This window comes from Opisthocomus hoazin, chromosome 4, assembly GCF_030867145.1.
Source record: "Opisthocomus hoazin isolate bOpiHoa1 chromosome 4, bOpiHoa1.hap1, whole genome shotgun sequence".
In the NCBI taxonomy this organism is placed as follows: domain Eukaryota; kingdom Metazoa; phylum Chordata; class Aves; order Opisthocomiformes; family Opisthocomidae; genus Opisthocomus; species Opisthocomus hoazin.
In genome coordinates, this window is record NC_134417.1 from 50,251,712 (window position 1) to 50,275,457 (window position 23,746).

The window sequence follows — 23,746 nt, forward strand, 5'->3', positions numbered from 1 at the left end:
CTGTGCAGGAAGCAAAACATTAACGTGTTTAGAACTGTTTGGTTTTTTTTTTCCAAAAGTGTGGTGGGCTTTTCTTTGTTGTTGTTGTGTGTGTGGGTTTTTGTTTGTTTGTTTTAAGTAGCGCACACACATGTCTTTTGAAAACTGTATGTGGAGGACAGTAAAGTAAAATGCAACTTCTGGAGAGTCTTACTGAAGTCTGATGTCTGTTGGACGTAGTTGTCCAAACCAAAGGTTTGTATAGCTCCTGTGTTTTTTGTAAGTCATCTAGAAGCAGATTGGTCAGATGTATTTAGCAGGGTAAGCTGAGCAGTTAATTGGAGGATTAGCAGGCTAGAAGAACTTCTCTAAGTATTCCTATCTTCTTTCGATATAGCTATTGTCTTACTGAAATCTAAGCGTCAGACCTTCCTGAGCGGCTCTGCGTATTGCTTTGATTAGGAGGGATCTTCGTTTACGTGTGAGGGTAGTTGTGTAAAATAGCAACTGTATAACCACAGATAAAATTCACAAGAAAAGGGGGGGGGGGGCGGAGGTGTGTGTGGGAGCAATGCCAAAACCATTGAGCTGTGCTGGAGTCTTTCCTATAGTGCTTGAGCAATACCCACTGCTATGATAGTAGAAAAAAAACCCCAACCCAAAATCTGGAAAGCAGCTGTTCCTGTGCAGAGGAGACCGTAGCAAATACAACCAAGGGGGAACCCATCAGTATGGTATGCTTCCTGTTTTAAACTTGACAGGTGTTCCGTTTGTGAATTATGATTAATTTTACTCTCACCTATATATATTTAGAGGGCAAGGCCAGCTAAAAATTGTGTGCCGACAAAATGAGACAGGGCCCGTTTGTACTTCGTACATTTTCCCCTTGGCTGTTAGGCTGATGTGCTTGATTTAGAACTGGTAGTGTTTCATTACTTTGACAGCTTCTGAAGATACAGTATTGCTGTGTAGACCAACACTGTCCCTAAAGAACTTGCTTCAAATACATTTATAGAACTGCTTTGCAGTACAGCTAAAGACTTTTTAATAGGCCGAGTAATACCTTCACTTACTACTGTTTAGAAAGAGCTCTGATTTTTTCATACCCTGGCTGCACTTCAAGGAGGCAGCAACCAGAGATGCCTGCCCTCCTGCCCACCATAGGCTCATCTTACCTCTGGTTTAAAAGCAGAATCAGTCTGACAGAATTAGAACAATATATTGAGAAGTTACCAAGTGCTGCTGTTAGTAGTTCCTGCAGGTGAACCATGTCAAAAAGCCCTTCCTAGTTTACTCACTCTTAACTAAGGCTACGTGATGCTCTGTATGGGTATCAGTAGGAGAGCTATAGTGTAGACCTAGTGCTGATGATTGTCAGAGGTAGAATGATTGTCACTGAACTCTGCATACAATAGTCACAGATGGCATTAACAAATATACTAATTTGCTATTTTCTTATCACTTCCAGGGTTGCTGTGGCTGGTAGACTTCTAGTCCTACAAAATCAGGAGGAGATACTGCCCTTGTCTAATTGCCCCTGCCCCCGTTTGTGCTTCTTAGCTTGCAGTTCTGGGAGAGTGAATGGATAGAGAGATGTAATCAGAGATGTATTTCACTTCCTGACTACATAGAGTATTATGTGTGCTTGGAACAGAAATCCAGGCTTCTGAAACAAACCACTTAGGAAATGCTGCTGTGAATGAATTCTGAGTTGCCCTACTGGTGTTTAGTTATTCTGAACAATGTATTTCAGTAGCTGTGTGACAAAACACATCAGTTAGTATATGTATAAAGTTTTAAAATATTTTACGTATATATGTACACATACCTGGAAAACAGCTGCAAAACCAGGTTTTCTAGTTCCTCTTTAGTCATCATTGAGATGTGTGGTCAAAATGAAGGTTTTAATTTCTTTTTCCAGCTAAACTTTTACTTTTGAAGCAGAATAATATTGGTAATTTGTGTTTTGATTTTACTTCTTTGTTATTGGAACCTTGATGGCTATGAATATCTGTCTTCTGATTGCAAATCCAACAAAGTGAGGGCTGATGATACAACAACGGTACTGCTTTGACTGTGCTTCTTAGGTGTAGGTTAGGCCACCATTTTGGATTCTGTTTGCGCTGATTTTTAAATTTATTGGAAAGTTGCTGTAGGCCTCTACTGTTGTGTCTTCTTGAGGACAGCATGCTGGGTTGAATGGATGGTTTGATCCAGCTTAACTGCTCCTATGTACTGGTGACAAAAGAATAAAGAGCAAAATGCACTGCGCAAAAAATCTCGTGTGCTGTTGATCTTGGTACGTAAATTTACAGCAGTATGCTATATAGGTTTAACCGTTGGATCTGTAAGCAGTGTGTGCTCGTGTTTTGAGAGGAATGGTTTGTTGGTGCCTCATTCCAACCTAAGAGCTAAACCCTGTCTGCCAGATCTGGTGTCTCTAGAGAGGCAGAGATGTATCCATGGGTTCTTGTGGGAAGGGGGGGAAGCTAGAGAGGATGGGATATGGCTATAGTCATGGAGCAATATAGATGTTCACTGTAATGGTGTAGGCCGTTGTAGTAGTGGTATCAAAATTAGAAGTTTTAGACATCTGTCCCTGGCCAAGAGTTTAAGGGAAAAAACTGTCCCCCACCCCCTTGTGGTTTTTCGTTTTGTTTTGGTGTCACAGAATCACAGAATCACAGAATAGTAGGGGTTGGAAGGGACCTCTGTGGGTCATCTAGTCCAACCCCCCCGCCGAAGCAGGGCATCCCGTGTGTCGTCCCCCCCCATTTACATCTAGTTGACTAAATGCTGCAGTGAAGGTTCTTTGTAGCATGAAAGTGGTAATGTAATTTTTTTTTTTGGGGGGGTGATGTGGTGAGTTTTTTGTTTGTTTGTGTCCTCTCTTGTACCCCCTATCTATTACCCATGAGCATTAGTGCTGTCTCTTCTGGTGCTGCAGGTAGTTCCCCAGCTCTGTTGGGGAGGAACTTTGGGCTGAGAGGATGTGAATGGAGCACATGAACATTGACTCAATGGTTTTAAATATTGAGCTAAAATTATTCTTAATGCAATTACTGTATTACTCTTACATTTCAGAGGTCTGCAATTGACTGTATCGGCCATTTCTGTGATCACTGTCTATCACCAGAATGAATTGAATTGAACTACATTACAAGTACCTTAAAATGTGCTGCTAGCAAGTTGTATCTCGTGGAAGTGGTTATTCAGTAATGCGTTTCGGCAGTGTGCCCATCTGAAGGCTGTCGTGTGTACGTGACTGCGTAAGGTTAGGCGAGTTGCATGGTGAGAAGAGCTTTTACAGATGACAGTGGAAAGTTTTCCTGTAGATTTAATATTCTGTGCGTCATATTTGTGCCAGTCCACTAGACAGTAGCTACTGCATGCTGCTGGCGATTGACAACTTAATTCTTGCAAACTGGAGTGCTTTCCTTAATGAGTTACGATTGATTTTTTTTAAGTACTACGTTTAAAAGACATGTAGCATTAATGTTTTAGATGTGAAAAGTGTAGCGTACTAAATGAAGACAAATGCTTGGGAAGATAAAGAACGAAGGTGTAAACAATTTCTGAATAGTTGTTTGTTACCAGTGAAAGGGGAATTACTCTTTTCTCCTGGGCTGAGAAAATACATTTGTAAATCAGAGGTGGCAAGAGGAATGCTACTGGGATTCTGCTAGAGCAAAGAGTATTTCAAAGTCTTGTCTGGTCTGCAACAGTTGAAAAGGGGTTTTGTTTTCGTGCTGGGCAAAGTTGGAAGGCTGTGAAGACGTGTTGTAGTATATGTAGGCACCTCTGGCTGAATACGAAGGTTTTGCTGGAAGATATTTTCTACACTATGTTTGTGAGTATCCACAAGTTTGGTGTTAGGAAGAAGCGTACTTAGTGTATTTTAACATAACGTACCAAGATTTTTTTTTTTTTTTCTTTGAAGTACTCTGGATTTGTTCTGTTTTTATAAATGACCATTTCCTTTTGAAAAAGCAAACCAAAGGTGAAAGTTTAATCTCTCTTTGCAGCACCTTGGTTGCTGCTGTGTTGGTTTTTTTCCATTCTTAATTGTTCTGTCTCTTGAATGAGAAGAGAAGTTACATACGTTCCAAGTTAGTATTAAATTTTGTTTTGGCTCATCTTCATCAGCTGTTTTTTGGACATTGGGATTATTGTACAAAAAGCTTCATATGAAATGGATGGTAAACTGCAGAGGAATGCTTGCTCTAAGATGAAATTCTCTGTGCCTAAAAAAGGGGAGTAGACAAGTTTTAAACAATACCATCGCTCTTTGTTTATATATGTAAAAGGTTCAGGAAGAAAAAGAGAGAACTGGAATGAGAATGTGTTTTGATTCAGCAACTGAAATGGTTTTCTCTAACTTTTGTGCCTTAAGCTGACGTGGTAGAGCTTCTATAATTACTGGAAACCTATGCCCTACAGGCTTTATTTTTAGCAAGGAAAAGGTTGTATCTTGGAATTAGTTTTATAGTGCATTTGAATATTTTGGATTTTTTACCTGACCTAAGGCAAAAGTATCTTATGGTGGTATTTGCTATTGGCCTTACAAGAATCATCATTTCAACATAATCATTCGTTTTTTCTAAACAAAGGCTGTAAATGATACCCTTTCTTCATGTATGATATTTGTGGTTGCTAATGGTTTATTCTTGGAAGAGTATTCGCATAGGCTGAGTACTTGGAGATAGCGATAGAATGGTTTGCAAGGGCATGCGTGCCTTGCTGTAATCTAATCTCAAAAGACATGCTACTTGCACATGATGTGGTTTTGAAGGCTGCTTCTGTATGTGTAAGGGTGGCAAAGCAGCTCTGTTACTAAAGCGAAGGGTGATAAATACTAATAACATGATATAAGGCATACAGCAAGTAGTGTTTCAAAATGTTACTGGGAGATAAAAATCTTTCTTTGCATGTGTATTTTCTGCAATGTGTGTGTAATTTTCTACCAGTATGCAGTAGTTTGTATAATTTGGAGAAAACCTTTGTCTTCCTTTATTGCTCAAAAAACTGTGTGTTTGGCAAGCTTCCAAGTGTCCTAAAAAGGACTGCTTGGGGCGGGGGAGTTATGCATGGGTATTTCATCAGTCTGTGGCTGTAACCATGAAGTTAATTGTGGAAGAGGTTTTGATAGTAGTTTTCCTAATAGTAGGATTTTTTCTCTCTCATATTCTAAGACACTTAATTTAAAGGATTTCTAGTACTTCATCTCTTTCCATCTCCATTTTGAGTTTTCTGGTAATGTGCTGGATTTGTGTGTGTATCTGTTTCTGTGAACTGGAGTGTGCTACAGTCGTGTAATTTTCTATTTCTGTGTCACTGAGATAAATTGGAAAGTCTGCTTGACTCCTTCTTGGTAGTGTTATGGCATTACCAGTGCAGTTAAATGTTTTGCTGTACTTATTTGGTGCCTCAAAAGATTGTAACTTAAGCTTTTTCATGCTGCTGCTTAGAGACCTCTTTGCTGTTGGGTAGATGAGCGTGTTAAATTTTTTTTTCCCCAAGCTGAATGGAAAATCCATCTTCAGTAAAGATAAGAGCCAAGACTCACTTTGCAGCTGTGTGTTTTTCCCTGCCTCCGGAGTGGTTATCAGAGAGATGACAGAGGTCAATTACATAATGAAGGCATCTTCTAGAGGGATTTTTAATTTTGTTTTGGTTTGTAGGAGACAGGAATGTGCTGCTCATCCCCCCCATCTTATTATCATGACATTTTCTAAATTTCTGCCACTTCTTTGCCAACAGGTCCTTGTAACGTTTTCACAGATTTGCCTGCCAGACATGATTGTGGTTTAATCACCTGAATTTTTAAATTGTAGCTGCCTGGAGTGTGCGGGAGTTTTGATTATTCTAACATGCATGCAAAACTATTTTTGTGCAGTGCAGCAGTAGTGACAAAGTTGTGTTATTGTGTAATGCCTTTCATGAAAACCCTGTTCTTAAGGAGACAGCACAGGATCGAACTTCATTTAGTTCTTATAGGTTTATTCTGCCATGTGCTGCTCTTTTCTGTTGTATCTTGCTTATTTACGTAGTGCCAGCTGCTTTTATTTTTTTGTGGTCTAACTGCTTTTAACCTTTTTGTTTTGAACCTCATCTGAAAATTTTTTTTCCCTGTATGTGCTGTTTGTCATCTTCATATTCTTTGATCTACTTTCCTCAATTGTCAAAGAAAGATGTGGATTTTTTGGTGTGTAAGTGTGCGCAATACACTGTAATAAATATCTATTTTATTAAGACTAAGGAGTTACGTGTTCAAAAAAAAATTTTTTTTAATGAGGGTTGCTACAGTATGTTTTAGCTTGTAGCTGTTACACAGGTGTGTTGGTGTTCATCCTTGTCACTTCCCCATGAGATGGCAAGCCTGTTATATATATAAAGCATTGCACTATCGAGTAATTCTAAGATCGAAGTTTAGGTGAATGTCAACCCTCTTGGGGTTCCTAGTCACTGGAAGACTCCTGATTTAGGCTTCCATTTTTTCTTTATGAAACCATTACCACAGATCCCATGTGGATCGATGTAAATGCACTAGTGGGCTCCTGCCAGAAGCGATGATCAAACAGATTTATTTGTGGTGATCTAACTGTCGTATGGTCACCAGAAAAGTCAGTTTGGTGTACTGATCCAATGGCAAACTATTTATTTCTTTAAAAAAATAAAGTCTGTTGATTCAGCTCTTTGTATCTGACTTCATGATTGATAGATCTGACTTAAGGAAAAAAATGTGTCCACAAGGGAGCAGAAAGAGCAGGGAGGGTATTCTGTAGCAGTTAACCTGTCATTATAAGTAGTTAGATGTAAAGTAAAGCATTACCCTTAGGGTAGGCAGCAGTTCTTTTGGAGAACCAGTTCTGCTAGGAGGCTGCAATTTGTGAGCTGTTAGAAATGGACTGTATTCTAAGGAATGCAGATCTTTGGAAAAGGCAACTTTAATGTTGTTTTGATGTCAAGTCTGAGATGAGGTATTTCTACTGCTCAGTTATTTTAAGGTTTATTTTTGTCAAGATAGAGTAAAATACAGTGTTTAAACGTCTGAAATGTGATTAGAGGACATGTTCAGAGATAAGCGTCATTCGTGAGCCTTTATCTATTTGAAATACTGTGCTTTTGCATTGAGTGGTATGGTTGCAGTAGTAATGGAATCTGAACGGATCGTCTTGTAACTGTTGTTTTGTAACTTTGTTCGTAGAAAGTGTGAATTAGGTAGAGGTTTGGTTAACAAACTGTCTGTTGAAACCCGAGTGAAACAGTTGTTTTGATCTTTCCAAAACTGTTGGTCTAGGAGAGACTCCCCAAGTTGTGTAACTTAACTCTTTTGCCACCCCTTTGTATATAACCTTTGGTTCACAAAAGCTTTGTACTCATGCTGGAAAATCTCACATGGGAATTATCCCCTGAGCAAATGGGTTCAAGATCTGTGAATGCTGACTTATGTAACTTTTTATGAATTTGCCAGTTATTTTATTGAAGTGGATTCACTGCTGTTGAATGTAAAACTAAAAAGAACATTGCACTCCTGAAATGTATGTCCTGATCCTTGAGACAATAAAATAAAGAGCATTGCAAAAGGAAATTGCATGGTATTTAGCGTATTTGTTGATTTACTTTGTTTTTCCTTCAATACAAGGTAACATTTTCTTGAAGAATTGGATGGGTAGATTTTCAGTGACATTTTCTTTCTCAGTTTCTAAGAGATGAAAATGTGTTTTAGAAAACTTTGACAAAAAGCTTCAGATCTGCAGAATATATTTGGGAATTTAGAAGAACTAGTTCTGCTTAGCTTTAACTTAAACTTGTGTCTTGTTTCTTCAGGGTCATGATGAAGAAGCTGTTGTGGATATGGGCAAAATCAGCTCCACTATAAATACAAACTTTGAGAAAGAAGAACTAGAGAGTAAGTTTGTGGTGGTTTTCTATTTGTTTAAAATGCATTTTTTGCCTTGGGATAAAAGATCTGCTTTCCTTCAAGTGCAACCAGTATTGATAAAAGGAATCAGAATTTTATGGCCATCGCGAAATTCTGGGAATAAAACCAGTGAACAGCAGATGACCTGCGCTGTTTTTTGTCTCTGTGCATGCTAATAAATAGTGTTATTCAAATCTGTCACAGAAAAAAATATTTGAAAATTTAAATACTTATGAAGCTTTCTGGTGAAAGCTTGCTTCTGAGATTGTAGGTTTGAAGAAATGATTGCTGTTGGCAGGTAATTGCCCAGCATGAATGATGTCAAGTTCTGCAGAATCAAAACTCAGGGAACAGAGGCCACGAGGGAGATGTTTGTTTTATTTTATAAAAAGTTAAGTATCCTTGCGAGTGTGGTCATGCACTTCAAATACTGAGAATCTGAACAGGTAACAATGCTTCTGGTTCCATGGTGAACTGTACATTCCACAACCTGCAGTCAGTTAAAGCATTATGGAATCCTGTGAGTCTTCATTATTTGACTCGGGATCCTGCATTTAACCTGGCATCGAGTTAGTTACATATAGCAAAACTTTATACTTCCTCTACTTCCTTTTCAAGTCAGTAAGAAATTGTATCTTAGATTGGGATGAAGATTCATGGATGCTATTTAGTGAAGCCAAAGAAAAAAGCTAGGGAGATCCAGTGTTATCTTATTTATTCACCTTTCACCTAGAAGGCTCTGAAGCTTAATTAACATTTGCAAAATGTTAGAAGACTATCTGTAGATTCACTGAATAGTATTTACTGACTCTTACTGGTTCAGAACACCAGAGAGCCTTTATAGCAGCAGTTTCTAGCTGAGACTTTGCCATAGCATTTTCTTACACTGCGGTCTAACAAGAGATAGTTTAAAGTGATTAAAGTTGTTGCTGTTGCGGTTGTAATCTTGCTCTGTTCTCTTCAGTCTGTTACTGCTTTCTGTCTTGTACTGACACTTTTGTGTCTCTGACGGTACCGTAAGCCTGGTTAAGCGTGTTAAGACAGCAGAAAATGTAACAGTCCTGACAAAGGAAAAGAAGAAGAAAGGATCTCAGCAGCTGAGCACCCCGAACCAATTTGCCACACAGATGGATGTGTGCCCGTGCTGAGCAGACGGAGGAAGCGTGAAGAGGAGGCTGAGAGAGGTGCAGCGCTGGAGACTGCAGCAATGCCGATTCAGATAGGGTTGAACTGTGGTGAAACCACTGCTGGGCCTGTTTCTGCAGTTAAATCTTCAGTGCAGGTTTAAGCTGTCAACTCCTTTATTTCCTTCCATTGCTTTTCTCTGGAAGATGACCCAGAAAAAGCAGGTGTGTGTTTTGTGGGGAGGCAGGGGTTAAGGGGAAGCAGGCATTCAGCTGGAGTAGTTTGCCAGGCAGCAGCAAGAACAGCTGTAATGCCTCAACAACGAAGAATGACATGGGAACGTGCAGCCAGACCACTTCCCCAGTCTCTCATGTAGCACATCCGCAGGAGTGCTTCACTGTAGTTACACAAGGTGCCGGGTGGGAAGGCAGGGGCTTCAGGCTGCAGGAGGCAATTTAGGCGCTTGTATGACTGTGTAAAATACCCCTCTCTTACCCATGGCCAAAGAACAAATTCAGGTGAAGTGACCTATGTTTCATGAGCGATTGAGTCACCATAACAGCTGTTGAAAGGAGCTGATGAGATCTCACTGTCCTCACCTTGCTCTTAGCCATGCAGCCTTATCTTACCTTTGGCTGCCTCTCACTCTTTGGAGTGACCCAGTGTTTGTGTCTCAATGTGAGAGAGGGCTGGCTATACAGAGGTTAAATAAATAGCTAGTAGGAAGTATCTGACAAGAAAAATGTATTCCAGTAGGATTATTGCATATCTGAAGCTTCATACAGACACACATTCTCACACAGAAGTGCAAATTGTTATTGGTGATTGCACGTATTTTGTAGTGCCTTGTAAGAAAATTAGTACTTTTTTTTTTAATGGTAAAATGAGGACGGGGAGGCACGCCATTATTTTAACTTTTATTAGTGGAAACTGTTCTAAAGTAAGAACAAGAAGTTTTTCCTTTCCTGTATGAAAGAGAAAGGTATGTAAGTACAGTTGTTTATGACTCGCATAGTTATCCTCTCTGAGATCCACCAAAAGAGATTCTTCAGACTGATGGTGTTTTAGAGGATAAATTTATGTGAATTTATATCTCTGTTAATGAGATCATTATTTATAAGCTATTATGATTAAAGTAGGTATGTGGAATTTCTGGGTTTTGTTTTTAATTCTGGTATTAAAAATCTTACAGGGGGAGAAATGGAATTGTTGGCTGCAAGCAGTAAAAAACCTCTGGATGGTACCATTTTTCATTACTGATGGGTGAATGTTTCCTAGTAGGCTTAGGAAGACCTGTAGTCAAGCGTTAGGTATTGTCAGTGTTTTAAGACCTGAAACTGTTTCAGATCAGTCTTCCAACTTGTTTTTCTGGTGTCTTGAAAAGGAGTTCTAGGAATTTGGAATGTTTCTGGAAGTGTGTGTGTGCTCATTTTCAAGGAGAGGCAGCAAGCAGTTAGTTCAGTTCAGCTATGATGTGAGCACCAAACCTTTAAAAGCCAGCATAGACAGGTGGTATTTAATTACTTTAAAACCTGTACAAACTACCGTTAATTGGTTTAATGCTGTAGAAGGCATAATTTTGCTACTGATACTAAAGAAAAGGTTTCTTGGTCTTTTCAGTATTGGATACTTCTATTTTCTGGAATTTGTGATGAAATATTATTGGAAGGAGGGCCAGATGCTAAAGGGGAAAGTAGAGCTTCCCAAGCTCTGCATTCTATTTATGGTGGCTGGGAGAGTGTGGTACATATCCAGAGTGGCAGTGTTGAGGATAGAAAGGTTAGGCACAGGCTACTTGTTTTGTTAACTCTCTTCCTATAAAAGAGAAATGGGTAGAGATGGTAAACTGCAATTGTGGGCAGACTATGTGTACTAAATAAAGGTACTGTTCTGTACTAAAGCTGTAAGGCCTTACTTTGAAATAACAAATGCCAGTTTACAGAAGAGCTAGGAAGGGGAATAACATCTTAAAATAACATTTTTAAGAGCACGTAATGTTCTTAACTTGATGCCAGACCCTTTTAGCTGCAATGAATGAGAGTAATAACTCAGCAAGGCAGGAATTGGAAGCAAGGCAAGAAGAGTGATGGTAGAGGTATTTCATGCCATCTTGTAAAAGGCATTTTCTGTTAAGAACCATGTTTAGGGAAAGTGTTCTTAAACCTGAGTTAATATATTTGCCTTGATATTACCAGGACCTATCTTTTTAAATGTTTAGTTACGTTTTCCACCTTGATAAGAGGATACACTTAGTGGATACAGTTGAAGGGAAAAGGGGTATATACTGTTACTCTTAGCAGACCAGTTACAGGCATAGCAAAGAGAAGTTTACACATAACAGAAGTCTTGTTCCAGAAACAATCTGAGGTCAAGAGTATGCGTCTTGGTAGACTAGTTTTCTGTGGCATAAATCCAAAAAGCAGCTTTCAAGAGTTAAGATGATTTAATAGCTACTCTCACACTGTCCTGTGGCAGGTGTAAGGAGTGTTTACATTTCAAGTGACCCTGTGATCTCTGATACCTGGATGGTTTAGAGCCGTATATTTCTCTTAAGAAAACAGCTGTGCTTTTTAGTTAATTTTAGTTGAGAAGGACAGGTGATTAACTAATCCTGCATTTTTGCCCCTTCAGAAGTGAATATTGTATATCGAAGTGGAAAAGTTGCTCTACAAGTGTTTTGTGGTTTGATGTGTTGTGAGCAGTTGGAGATTGTTTCAATATTATGAAAGGACTTTGGGGAACTAAGAGAACTTACACATCAACTTGTAGTAGAACGTACTGCTAAGATTTTTTTTTTCCCAGGTATCAGGTTTACTATTATTCTGTTTAAGTGCATCTAAATTGCAACTGTTCAAAAACCCATGCATAGTTCGTGTAAAATCTTTCAAGAAAGCAGGTTTTACAGGAGCAGGTAAACACAAGTAATAGAACAGGACACTGTAGCTGCTGGCATTTAAAGATATTGCACTTAGTACTTAACGTTTTTATGTTCTGTAACAGGCTGTACTAATTTAGACAGGCAGTACAGAACAGATTTCTTACGGTTCTCAAACTACAGAATGAGTGCTTGAGGCTTAAAGACACCCCTTAATGGTCTAGGAAAGAACTGTGTTTAACAGAAAAAAAAGAATTTTGAAATGCTATTTCTCATGAAGTTGTATCTTTTTATGTGGTCAAAAAGTAGAAAAACGTGTAACTGCTTCTGAAAACAAAAATAATTTAGGGTGGTCAATAATGGTTCTTGGCAGACTACCTTTCATTCATCCTCTAGTGATATCCCTGAACTGGAAGGATCTTTCCTGCTCCTTAGTTTGGATTGAACTGAGAGCAAGCAAAAACATATTTATTCAGGTACAGTGCAGCTAGTCAGGTATGAGACATGCTCTGAGTCATGTGCAACATCAGCAAAATGTTCACTTATACCAGTTGTGCTAGTAGCTGGTGCAGGATGAATTCTTTTGTCCTTAATGTTCAGAAATAAATGTTAGCTGTGCTCAGCGCTTCTCTGTAAGTCACAGAAATGGAGGATGTTTTCCTAATAAGATTTTTAATGCAATTTTGATTAAATGAGTTTTGGAATTCGGCTGTGTTGCTACACCCTCGTCACATATGCATTGAAAATTTAATTATAGTGTCTTTTGCTGTGGGAATCCTGCATTACACAGTCCACAGGCAAGTTCCCTAGGACTTCTTGTCCTGTTCATTTATGCAGTGTTCAGACTTCTGTGTAGAGAGAGTAATTGTCCTCAACTTATTTTGGTTTATTAATTGTGGTGTTCATCACAAAAGTAAATTCTTAAAAAAAACGCTAGCAAAACTGTTTTCAGGTTGCCTTTTGAGAGGGAAGGTTGGCAACCTGATTGTGTAGACATAAAACTCAATAGGGCACCCAGAGTGACTAGACACGATTTTCAGTGTTGATGTGTTGTCGGTTTTGGAGGCAGGGGGTTATTTCTGACGTATAGAACAGTGTTTTTGGAAGTTGCTTCTGATTCTGCCAAACACAGTACTTACAAATTACTATAAATTCTAAAATTTTTTCTTGCATGTTAAATTATTTGCAAATTACTGGAAAGACATACTGTAAGGTCCTGGCAAGTGAAGCTTAATGAAAGTTACTTGAGACAAGAGACTTTTTCCTTTTTTTACATTATGAGACCTCTTGATGCTAGCCTAAGAAGAGCTGAGTATAAAAAGAAGCATAGACTAATGCACCCCAAAATTCTTACTCTTTAGCTAGATAACAATTGTATAAACTTAAAGATTTTTTTAGCAGTTTTGATACCACTGTTGCCCTCATCCTTGAGGAAAATTATTCGTTATTCTACAAACAGATCTTAACTAGTGTTCTTGAGACACTTGTTAGTTTATTATATGTGGAATGGTCTCAACAGCTAAGGAGCCCTTCTGCATACCCCAGTTGATGAGTATCTGTTGACAGGATGTTTTATCTTGCTGAAGACAACGTTATCCAACTTTACAATCTTTCTGAGTTGGGACTGAGTAGTAGTATTCATACTGAAACTCAGTCAACATTTTTGCATATATTGTGAGCCATTCGTTAGAATCAAAATAGTAATACTATTGTGATTTTGTTTAGAAGACATTGTATTGTGTATGTATGACATAAATGTGTATGGTATTCCGTTTGGCTATAAAGTAAGGAAAACATTCTCAGAGAAGACAGCTTTTGTAGTGACAGATTATTTAATGTTAATGTCTGGGTGTTGCTTTATGGGAAGCATAGACTTCAGTGATTTCAGTGACTTCTGCATGGTAACTGGAATACATATGTAGTGAATCATAAAATTAATTTTAGCTATGCTTCCCTTCTTATGTAGCCAATGTAAAGTAGATGATCTTTGTATAAATACTGAACCTTAGGTGAAAATAGTGTTTGAAAGGAGATGATGCAGCAAAATATAAGATTTTTCAATATGCAGCTACTTTTTGTGTAGCTGTAGAAGACAATACTGAACATGCACACCCTTGAATTGTTACAATTTCTAGCAAGTAAGGCTGTATTATCTAATATTCACCCTCCAAAACAGACAACTGTTTAGTGACCGATTGAACTTAAAACTTTCAGTTAATTTGGATGGCCCTAGGTTACTCGAATTTAAAATTTCTGAGATAAGGCAGAAAAAACAGGAGAGACTACTTGATTCTGCAGCCTATTGCTTCTTGACAGCTTTCCATAACATTTGTTTTACTATTTTTTATTCCTTTAAAATCAGTTGTTCCAAAAATTGCCTAAACCTGTGACTTGATGGATGTCAGAAGTCTTCCAGAACAGATCACTTCTCCATATGCAATTCCCTGATAGATAATGTTTCACAGGAGTTAAAGCTTTTAAAATCTGAGGGATTTTTTATTATTATTTTTGAAAACTTCTTATTTCATAAAGAAAGTGTGAATGTTTGGGTTTTTCTCAGAAAGGGGAACCCTTATGTGAGGCCAGATTCTCTCTGTAATATTTTTCTTATCTTAAAATACTAGGAAATAGATGCGTTTGGGGGCAAGGTGATCCATTTAAAGATGTGTGCAGCATTTGTACTAGAGAGGCATGTGATGAAATTTGTAATGAGAACGTATTTGTGACCCATTGATGAAGTGGGAATACCTTCTTTTCAAATGTTTCTTTTGAAATAGTTTACAAGCACAGTGTTAAGGAATGCGGAAGCCGCATGGCATCTGTGATGGGCTGAGGATGTTGGTTTCTTTACTAGTGGACAAAGGGCTAGTCTTGGATATTAATGGGACTTTTGCTTGAGCTGCGTGTTTCTAGGTTTTCACCCCTGCAACAGAAACAGCTCTTTCAAATCACCTTGGGTATGCATCCTTTTTTCCCCCAGCTCTGCTGCATAGACGGGCTGGACCAAGAACCTTCAGCTCAGATAAAGCGTGAGGCCCAGCTATGGTCTGACTTGGATGTGCGATGCGAGGGCGGCTGGTCCTCCCTCCCACGGGAACCAGGCGCTGGCTCCTTTCCTGGGTGAGGGAGATGGGTGCAGGCGGTGGGCCGCAGAGGCCCTACCAAGGGTGGATGTGCAGCGCCAGGGTCCCTGGGTGGCTCTGTCAGCTGGCACTGAGCTTTTCTAATTACTGGTACTACCTGCACATCTAATGCAATTACTGGTAATGCCTTCTTGAATATTGTTGATTGTGTAAAATAAAAATATTCAGTGCGTTTTTCTCTTATGACTGCCACTACCAACTTGTATTTGGTTTTAAGTCGGAAAAAAATCACTTCTGTGCATGGTGAGAAATCTGACATTTACTGCTTCTGCCAGTCAGCATAATGTGATGTTGTCTTGCACTGTGTAGTGAGAAGACACTCTTACTAAGCTGCTTTACCCTGTGCTATGCATACTAGATTTTTAGATTGCAATTCTTGATTTTTTTTCTATCCAAGTATTTTAGTATAAAGGGTGTATTCTCAGATATACTTAATTACTAGGAGCAACAGGAGATTTCAGCATACAGCCCAGGAGGTTTAATGGATTCTAAAATACGCTGTACTGTGGAGAAACTTTGGACTCCAGCTATGGCACCGAACTGTTCAGTGAAAGAATTTTCTTTACCCCTTTGCAGATTTGGTTAGAAAATTTTATTTCAAATGTTTTATTCTGAAAACAAGATACAATTTTTTTTCAAATAATTCTTTTAGCAAAGCACAGAAAAAGAATCCTTAGTAGTAATAGGGCTTTTAAATAGTCCATGCATGGATAACCAAGATTATATTAAAATATTTTATATTCACTTTTACTATAGTAAGTCCTTATAAACTAATATGACTGTTTCCTGTGAACGTTTCATGTGAGAGAAGTTTATAGAGTAAGCTGAAATACTGCTGTTTATTTTGAAATATTTAATTTGTCTCGTACTAAGAACTTCACTATCAATACTATATTGTACATTTAATTGCATAATTCAGAAATATGGCATTACTTTGAATTACAAAATTAGAGAATTAGCATAGTAGCAGTATTTTCAGTGAATTACTGACTTGAGTGAGTTTTCAGAATTTTTATTATAAATAAACTTTATAAACAAAATGGGGGTGTGTGTGTAAGCAAGGGATTCTACTTGTTTTTTAAGTTTCACCAGAGTAGAGAATATTTGGAGAAGACCTTTGGGCTGTGACCTTTTTTTTGGCGTGAAAAGACTGACTTGTTCTCGCTCTCTACTTCTTCCATCCATCTAAGATTATTTTTCCCATTTGTGTCCTTCTACTTTCTGAGCAGACCTGTGACAGAAAAGGTAGAAGTTGTGCTAGTAAATCACATGGAGCTTATTTTTGTGTCTACAAGTGCGTCCTGTGATGTAAGGGGAGTTAATGTCAAGGCATGAGATGATGATAGATTCCAAATGCTTCCTACTAGGATAATGTGTTTGGGGGTGTGAGTTAGAAGACATGGAACAGCTGCACTTTTTTTTTTTTCCCCATTTTATGGTCTTAAGGAACAGATTATGATCTCTCTTGCTGACCCTCCAGTTTTTCTGTACTGGAAAGTTCCATGTTGGGACAAAATAGATTATGACATTGTTTGATTAAATAAAGGCTTCTGTGTAAAAATAATAATCTAGCTTCAGATTATTATTTGAAGACTTTGTGACAAGCATTACTGTTTTTCCAAAATTTTTTGTCTTCAGCAGACTGTTGGGAGCTGTGGAGAAGATGGGAGTCAGACTCTTGTTGGAGTTGCATAGTGAAAGGGTGAGGAGAAGCACACACAAGATGCAGTACTGGAAGTGCTGATTGGATATTAAGAACTTTTTTTCATGCAATATGTTATGCATTGGACTAAATTGCTCGGAGAGGCTCTAGAGTATCTGTCCTTACAGATACTCAAAGCTTGGCTGATTGTCATCCTGACCAACCTCGTCAAAAAGATGACTTCAGCTTTGAAGTTGGCTATACTTTGAGCAAGATTGGACCAGATAACCCACCTCCAGATGTCCCTTACAACTGTAATTAATATATGATCTCTGCAATTCAAATTTCTAAGTAACAGGATTTTGGAATTCACTTACATATTAGCTTGATTTTCTTAGCTTTCCCTTTTTAACATGAGGAAGAATGTTCTTCTTTGTATGAAGCTTAAAAGGCATCTAGCTGACGAAATGATGGTTAGAAAATGAAATGTCTGTGTGGAATTACAGTTAGAAGGTTGCCACATCAGACCATTTTTGGATACATGTTTCTGATCTCTCTTGGACTTTTAGAAGTCTTCTATTACCGTTTTCCTAGTGGCTTTGGGGAGAAATCGGGGAATTTAAACAGCATTTTCTATTGGCTGGGAGGAGTGGTGGATACACCAGCAGACTCTGCTGCCATGCAATGGACTTGGACAGGCTGGAAAGCTGGGCGTAGAGGAACCTGATGAAAATTCAACAACGGCAAGTGGAGGGTCCTGCACCTGGGGAGGAACAACCCCATGCACCAGTACAGGCTTGAGGCGGACCTGCTGGAGAACAGCTCTGTGGAGAGGAACTTGGGAGTGCTGGTGGACAACAGGTTAACCATGAGCCAGCAGTGTGCCCTGGCTGCTAAGAAGGCCAATGGTATCCTGGGGTGCATCAAGAGGAGTGTGGCCAGTAGGTCAAGGGAGGTTCTCCTCCCCCTCTACTCTGCCCTAGTGAGGCCCCATCTGCAGTACTGTGTCCAGTTCTGGGCTCCCCAGTTCAAGCAAGATGAGGAACTCTTGGACAGAGTCCAGTGGAGGACTATGAGGATGACTGGGGGACTGGAGAGCCTCTCCTGTGCGGAAAGGCTGAGAGCTGTGCTTGTTCAGCATGAAGAAGAGAAGGCTGAGAGGGGAGCTTAAGAAAGCTTAATTTATAAGGGTGGGTGTCAAGAGGATGGGGCCAGACTCTTTTCAGTGGTGCCCAGTAATGGGACAAGGGGCAACGGGCACAAACTGAAGCATAGGAACTTCCCTCTGAACATGAGGAAGAACTTTTTCCCTCTGAGGGTGACGGAGCACTGGAACAGGTTGCCCAGGGGGGTTGTGGAGTCTCCTTCTCTGGAGATATTCAAGACCTGTCTGGACAAGATCCTGTGCAGCCTGCTGTAGATGACCCTGCTTTGGCAGGGGGCTTGGACTAGATAACCCACAGAGGTCCCTTCCAACCCCCACTGTTCTGTGTATGCTGTGTATTCTGTCAATTTTATAGGACATCATATAAACTGACTTTCAGAGCAAGACCAACCATGTGATGGAGACATGTAGCAAGCTCCTAACATATAAATTTGTGTTATACTGGTAAGGACCTTAAGTAGTAAATACTCTTGGTGGATTTGAACAGCGAAGCTTAGATAAAGTCCTGTTAGATTAAAATGAACAATTATCTGTTGAGCTTTATATTACTAAATTTAGTATCAGGCACAGTCTGCTAATTCTGTTGATTATTGGTTTAAAGTAATTCTATAACAAGCTTTGCTTGAGAGTGGTACAGATGTTTGTGTGAATAAAGCTTTGAAGGTCACATAGTTGTACCTTTCAAGCTTTCAAAAATAATACTCTCCTAATTTTTCTGGAAGTTAAATCTTGAACAATTTCAAATTCCTGAATTTTTCTGGAAGTGTTTTTCTAAACCTGCAAGTTTTTTTTGTGCAATGATCAAAACACATGTTTAAAACAGTCTTATTAAGAATATTGAAACAAGTTGATAATATAAAAGGCTCTATTACTAGAAATATGTTGGAGTTTCTTTTAGGAAAAAATAGTTCCTGCAAAAGAAACACTCACTTTGGTGACAAATAGAACTGTTTAGCTATGTCTATAACTATAGTTTAATACTTGCTGATTGAATATATAAAATAAAAGTCCTAACAGAGATAACAGCATCTGCAGTGAGTGGTGGTTCACTTGGTTGCACCAGGGAGCTTTGAGTGGGGGGTAGTGAGCATTGCAGCTATTTTTGAACCTAGAAGTTTTGCTTTCCCTATACATAAGATTGTTTCATCACGATGGTATAAATAACGTGACCATTGTTAAAGGTCCTGCTATTATATATCAAGCGCATGGGTTTATGTTTAGGTGTCACGTTTGCATTAATATCTCTGGGAATTGCATTGTTCATAGTAGTCGTGGAGGGTGGAGGTCAGGCTGCCTGGCAGGGGCTAAGTGTTCTTCTTGGAAGAAGCTCACAAAAGAGAAGTGTCTCTCTATAAATAGGACTGATGAATGCTTCAACAAATTAATCTGTTTTCCACTCTTACATGGAAACAAACAGCTCTTAATGTACTTAGTTTCAGATTTGGTCATAGTGCCAATCAGTTGACTCTAATTAAAACTTGTGTTGGAAGTATGTCAAGAATCAGGTCTTGTAATTTGAAGAGCAATCTTGACCAAATTAATTAAACGTTGAACTTGTGCATTATTACTGATTTTTACTTAGTCTTTTTACTCATGTAGCACTGTAAAAATATCGCTTTATGTAAGTTTTGTGTATCTTCTTGGATTTATAGATTCTTTTCTCGGAAAACAAGTTTGGCATACTGCCACTTTTTGTTTTTTTTAAAGCTCTGTGATCACCAGAATATTTCAATATCTTTAATCTAGTGTGTATGTGCGTGCTATACACACATATATAAGTGCATGTATTTGTACAGTCACAACTCCTAGGGCATGCTTGTCTTCTATCAGTTTGCTGAATTTGCATCTCTCTGAGCTAGAAACCCACTTCCTTTTGTTAGTGTCAGTCTTCTGCAGTAACTCTTCTATATTATGAAGCAAAGTATTTAGTGTTAACCTCCAGGCTTATAGCTAATGTGTCTCTTCCTGAGATTGTTTTTTTAAAAAGAAATTGAAAAGGTTATTGTATATGCTAACTCCACTACAGGAAACACGGTAGTAATATATTCATAACAGTCTGTTGACTGATTTCTCTTGCCAAGCTGTTGATGCTAGTATTGCCTTAGTGTGAAAGGTCAAAGGAAAAACAAAATGTTGAAAGTACTTGTTTTAAAGAGCAGCATGTATTAATTTGAGGATGTGCTACCTAAATTTATTAAAAAAGAAAAAACCCAACCTTCTATGTAAGTTATTTGATGTTTTGGCATACATTTCCAAATATAAGTTCCTTTTATGCTTCTAAATCGGTACGAAATTAATGGTAAAATTGAACGCCAAGTTCACCTAGATGTGTCACATTCTACTTGAAGAAATACTGGCAGTTTATTCAAGCAGTGAAAACTCCTTGCAGGTTCTAAACAATGGGTAATTTCTTAATGAAGTTCATAAACAGAACTAGGATATGACATCGTGCCATTTTAATGGCGATCCTGATATGAATCCCTGCAAATGAGAGGAACATCATGTAATTTCGCTGCCTTGCCCTGGTGTTTATCAAGTAGCTTCTTTCAGTGTTACAGGTCAAACTTGTGTTTCTGTATTGCTTGTTTCACAACAGAGTTCTTAAACTGGACCATGCTCTTACTCAGCTTATTAGGAGAATGAGTATAGCACTAGTTCCTTGACGCCGGGGAAGGACAGAGAGGAGATGGTAATATTTGTTCAATAAAGGTAGTTTTGCCAAGTGCTTTTGGGTTCCTTTTTGTCAAACACCTTGTCTTTTTTACTAAAGACACTAAATTTGGGCAAGAGGTTGGTTACTGTTTAATTGTTTCCTTTAAACTTTCTTGAAAAGGCCACAGAGCTGTGTATATTGGAGTTCACGTCCCATTTGGAAAGCAAGGCCGTCGACGGCACAGACATCGTGGGCACAGGCATCACAGAAGAAAAAGAGAAAAAGAAACTGACAGAGAGGATGGCCGAGAATCTCCATCATATGGTAAGAAATCTGCTGTGCGAGTTGTGTCTCTTGAAAATAAACTTGTTGTAGTTACTCTGTGCTTAAATGTTGTTTGTTTTGTGCTGGTTTTTTTTATTCTCACTCTACTTAATGTCTTTCTGTGTATAATCAGGCAACAATTTTGTGGTCACGTTTTATCTAAATCATAAGCTGTTGGACTTCATCCAGGTGTCTGCGTGAATGCTCAGCAGCCTGCACTGAATAGGTTAGACTAGAGCTTTGTAGTACTTGCCTGTAGCATAAAAATCTGTTACTTAAATTAGACATCTTTTTTCAGATTGTGTAGTCTTGTATTCTTCCTCTGTCACTGAAGACTTTTAAAAGTAGGAGTATAGCTTTGAAGCAGCATTTGCCACGGTAATTTGATCAGTGATCTATTAAAATACTTCAGCCTTCTTGCTGTCTGTTAGTAAAGGTATTGTACTGCCTCCTGAGATTTAGTTCTGGATCAGACTCCATCCCCCCGGCTTGCCCCTTATCCTCAAGAGAGAATGAATTTCTCATAACATTGTCTGAAATGATGTTATTTGGTAGTACTCTTAGCAGCTTTTCTTCAAGACCTCAAATGCACTTTTATCCCGAGACTTTAATGACTGGGAAAGATACGGTGCAATGTGTGGACACCATGCTGTTCACCATCACCTTTCTGTGACTAGGACTATGTTCTACATGGGGCCAGTTCCCTGAGACAAGGGAGTTTTCAGATAGGGAATGCTCTGACAAGTCTCCTTTTACCATTTTCCTACAGTTCTTAGTTTTACTCATCTTCAAAACCTCCTCTCCCAAATACAAATCATTATCATTCAGTCTATGTTTGTAGAGTCTTGCTGTACAGATTACAGAATCACAGAATGGTAGGGGTTGGAAGGGGCCTCTGTGGGTCATCTAGTCCAACCCCCCTGCTGAAGCAGGGTCACCTACAGCAGGCTGCATAGGACCTTGTCCTGGCGGGTCTTGAATATCTCCAGAGAAGGAGACTCCACAACCTCCCTGGGCAACCTGTTCCAGTGCTCCATCACCCTCAGAGTGAAGTAGTTCTTCCTCATGTTCAGCTGGAACTTCCTGTGCCTCAGTTTGTGCCCATTGCCCCTTGTCCTGTCGCTGGGCACCACTGAGAAGAGTCTGGCCCCATTCTCTTGACACCCACCCTTCAGATATTTATAAGCATTTATAAGGTCCCGTCTCAGCCTTCTCTTCTTCAGGCTGAACAAGCCCTGCTCCCTCAGCCTCTCCTCGTAGGAGAGATGCTCCAGTTCTCTCATCATCCTTGTAGCCCTCCGCTGGACTCTCTCCAGTAGCTCTTCATCTTTCTTGAACTGGGGAGCCCAGAACTGGACACAGTACTGCAGATGGGGCCTCACTAGGGCAAAGTAGAGGGGGAGGAGAACCTCCCTGGACCTGCTGGCCACCCTCTTCTTAATGCACCCCAGGATACCATTGGCCTTCTTAGCAGCCAGGGCACACTGCTGGCTCATGGTTAACCTGTCGTCCACCAGCACACCCAGGTCCCTCTCCACAGTGCTGCTGCTCTCCAGCAGGTCCGCCTCAAGCCTGTACTGGTGCATGGGGTTGTTCCTCCCCAGGTGCAGGACCCTCCACTTGCCGTTGTTGAAACTCATCAGGTTCCTCTGTGCCCAGCTCTCCAGCCTGAGATCTGTATATAGGTATGAAAAATATCTCTAAACCCATGTGTTTTTTTTAAGTTGTGCTCAGAGCAGTGAAGTCCACTACTTATATTTGATCAATAGAGATAGTTAAATTTTGTCACAAGTTATTACTGAGCCTGTTCCACTAGGCGTTATACTGTGAGAAGTTCAAATATTTCCTCAACATTTTAGCTGTGTAGATTCTACTTTTCTATGGTAACTTATGTTTGGTGCTCACACCATGCAATGAGAAAGTTAATATTTTTTTCCAGTCTATGTACGTAGCAACAGGCCATTGAAAAATTGGCTGCTCTAGCAATATGAGTGCCTGGGTACCCACTATGTAGAGAGAATGTAAAAAAAAAAAAGAAAAAGAAAAAGTGCCAGCTGTTTAGCATCTTGAACTATTACTAGGGCAACCAGTCTATGTCAGGCTATTTGTTTCCGTCAACATATTTTGTTTTTGTATTTTCCTCCTTTAATTAGTGTTTGTGCCATGATGGTATGATTTATTTTGTTCTCAAAGTGAAAACAAGGTTTCTAGCCCTTAGGTATATCAATTTTTATTTTTTTACCAATTTTGCTGTTGAAGTTTTTTTTTGTGTTGTTAATCTATAGAAGAGCTAAAAATACTTCATTGTGTTATATAAACATAAATTTCCAGATGCTTTGTTTTCAGAAATATTGAAAAATTTTAAAAGGGACTCCTTTTTTAGAAACGTCCGTGTTTCTTTTATTCCTTTTTTGTCTTGAAGAGGATGTTGTGTTGAATATTTCTGAGAGCAGGAGATTTAACTGTTATGTGGTGTTTCTTCCATAACAAGGATGAATTTTAACTGTTCAGTTTCTACTTTTCTTCAAGACACACCATCCCAACGCGTGCAGTTTATCTTGGGTACTGAAGATGATGATGAACACATTCCCCATGATCTCTTCACTGAAATGGATGAACTTTGCTTCAGGGACGGAGAAGAGTATGAATGGAAAGAAACAGCTAGGTATGCCAAAAGTAGGTTGTTTCAAGGCGTATCTTCTAGTGATTTTATTTCGGAGACCTGTAGCCCAGGTCTAGATCAGAATTTTTATGAACTGTAGGAGTTGACTCAATTCACGTTCAGCAAATCAAAACTTTTGTTCTTTTTGTACAACTCTGGAACAATCAGTATGGTTTCTCAAGAGACCCTCAGTTTTACTGGTGGTGTGTTGACTTTCGTAAAACTGAATGTGCCAAGCATTGTGAAAGATACAA

General features: G+C 39.1%; 1 protein-coding gene across 6 annotated transcripts in view; it reads left to right on the forward strand.

The window, feature by feature from the left end:
• The window catches only part of SLC4A7 (solute carrier family 4 member 7), an 89,830-nt gene that overhangs the window by 22,467 nt on the left and 43,617 nt on the right, over positions 1–23,746 (forward strand). For all 6 annotated transcript variants that reach the window (XM_075418978.1, XM_075418979.1, XM_075418980.1 and 3 more), the window contains exons 2-4: positions 7,810–7,891; positions 20,687–20,830; positions 23,360–23,495. In XM_075418978.1, coding sequence (XP_075275093.1) covers positions 7,810–7,891; positions 20,687–20,830; positions 23,360–23,495 — 362 coding nt within the window. The remainder of the gene's footprint in view (positions 1–7,809; positions 7,892–20,686; positions 20,831–23,359; positions 23,496–23,746) is intronic.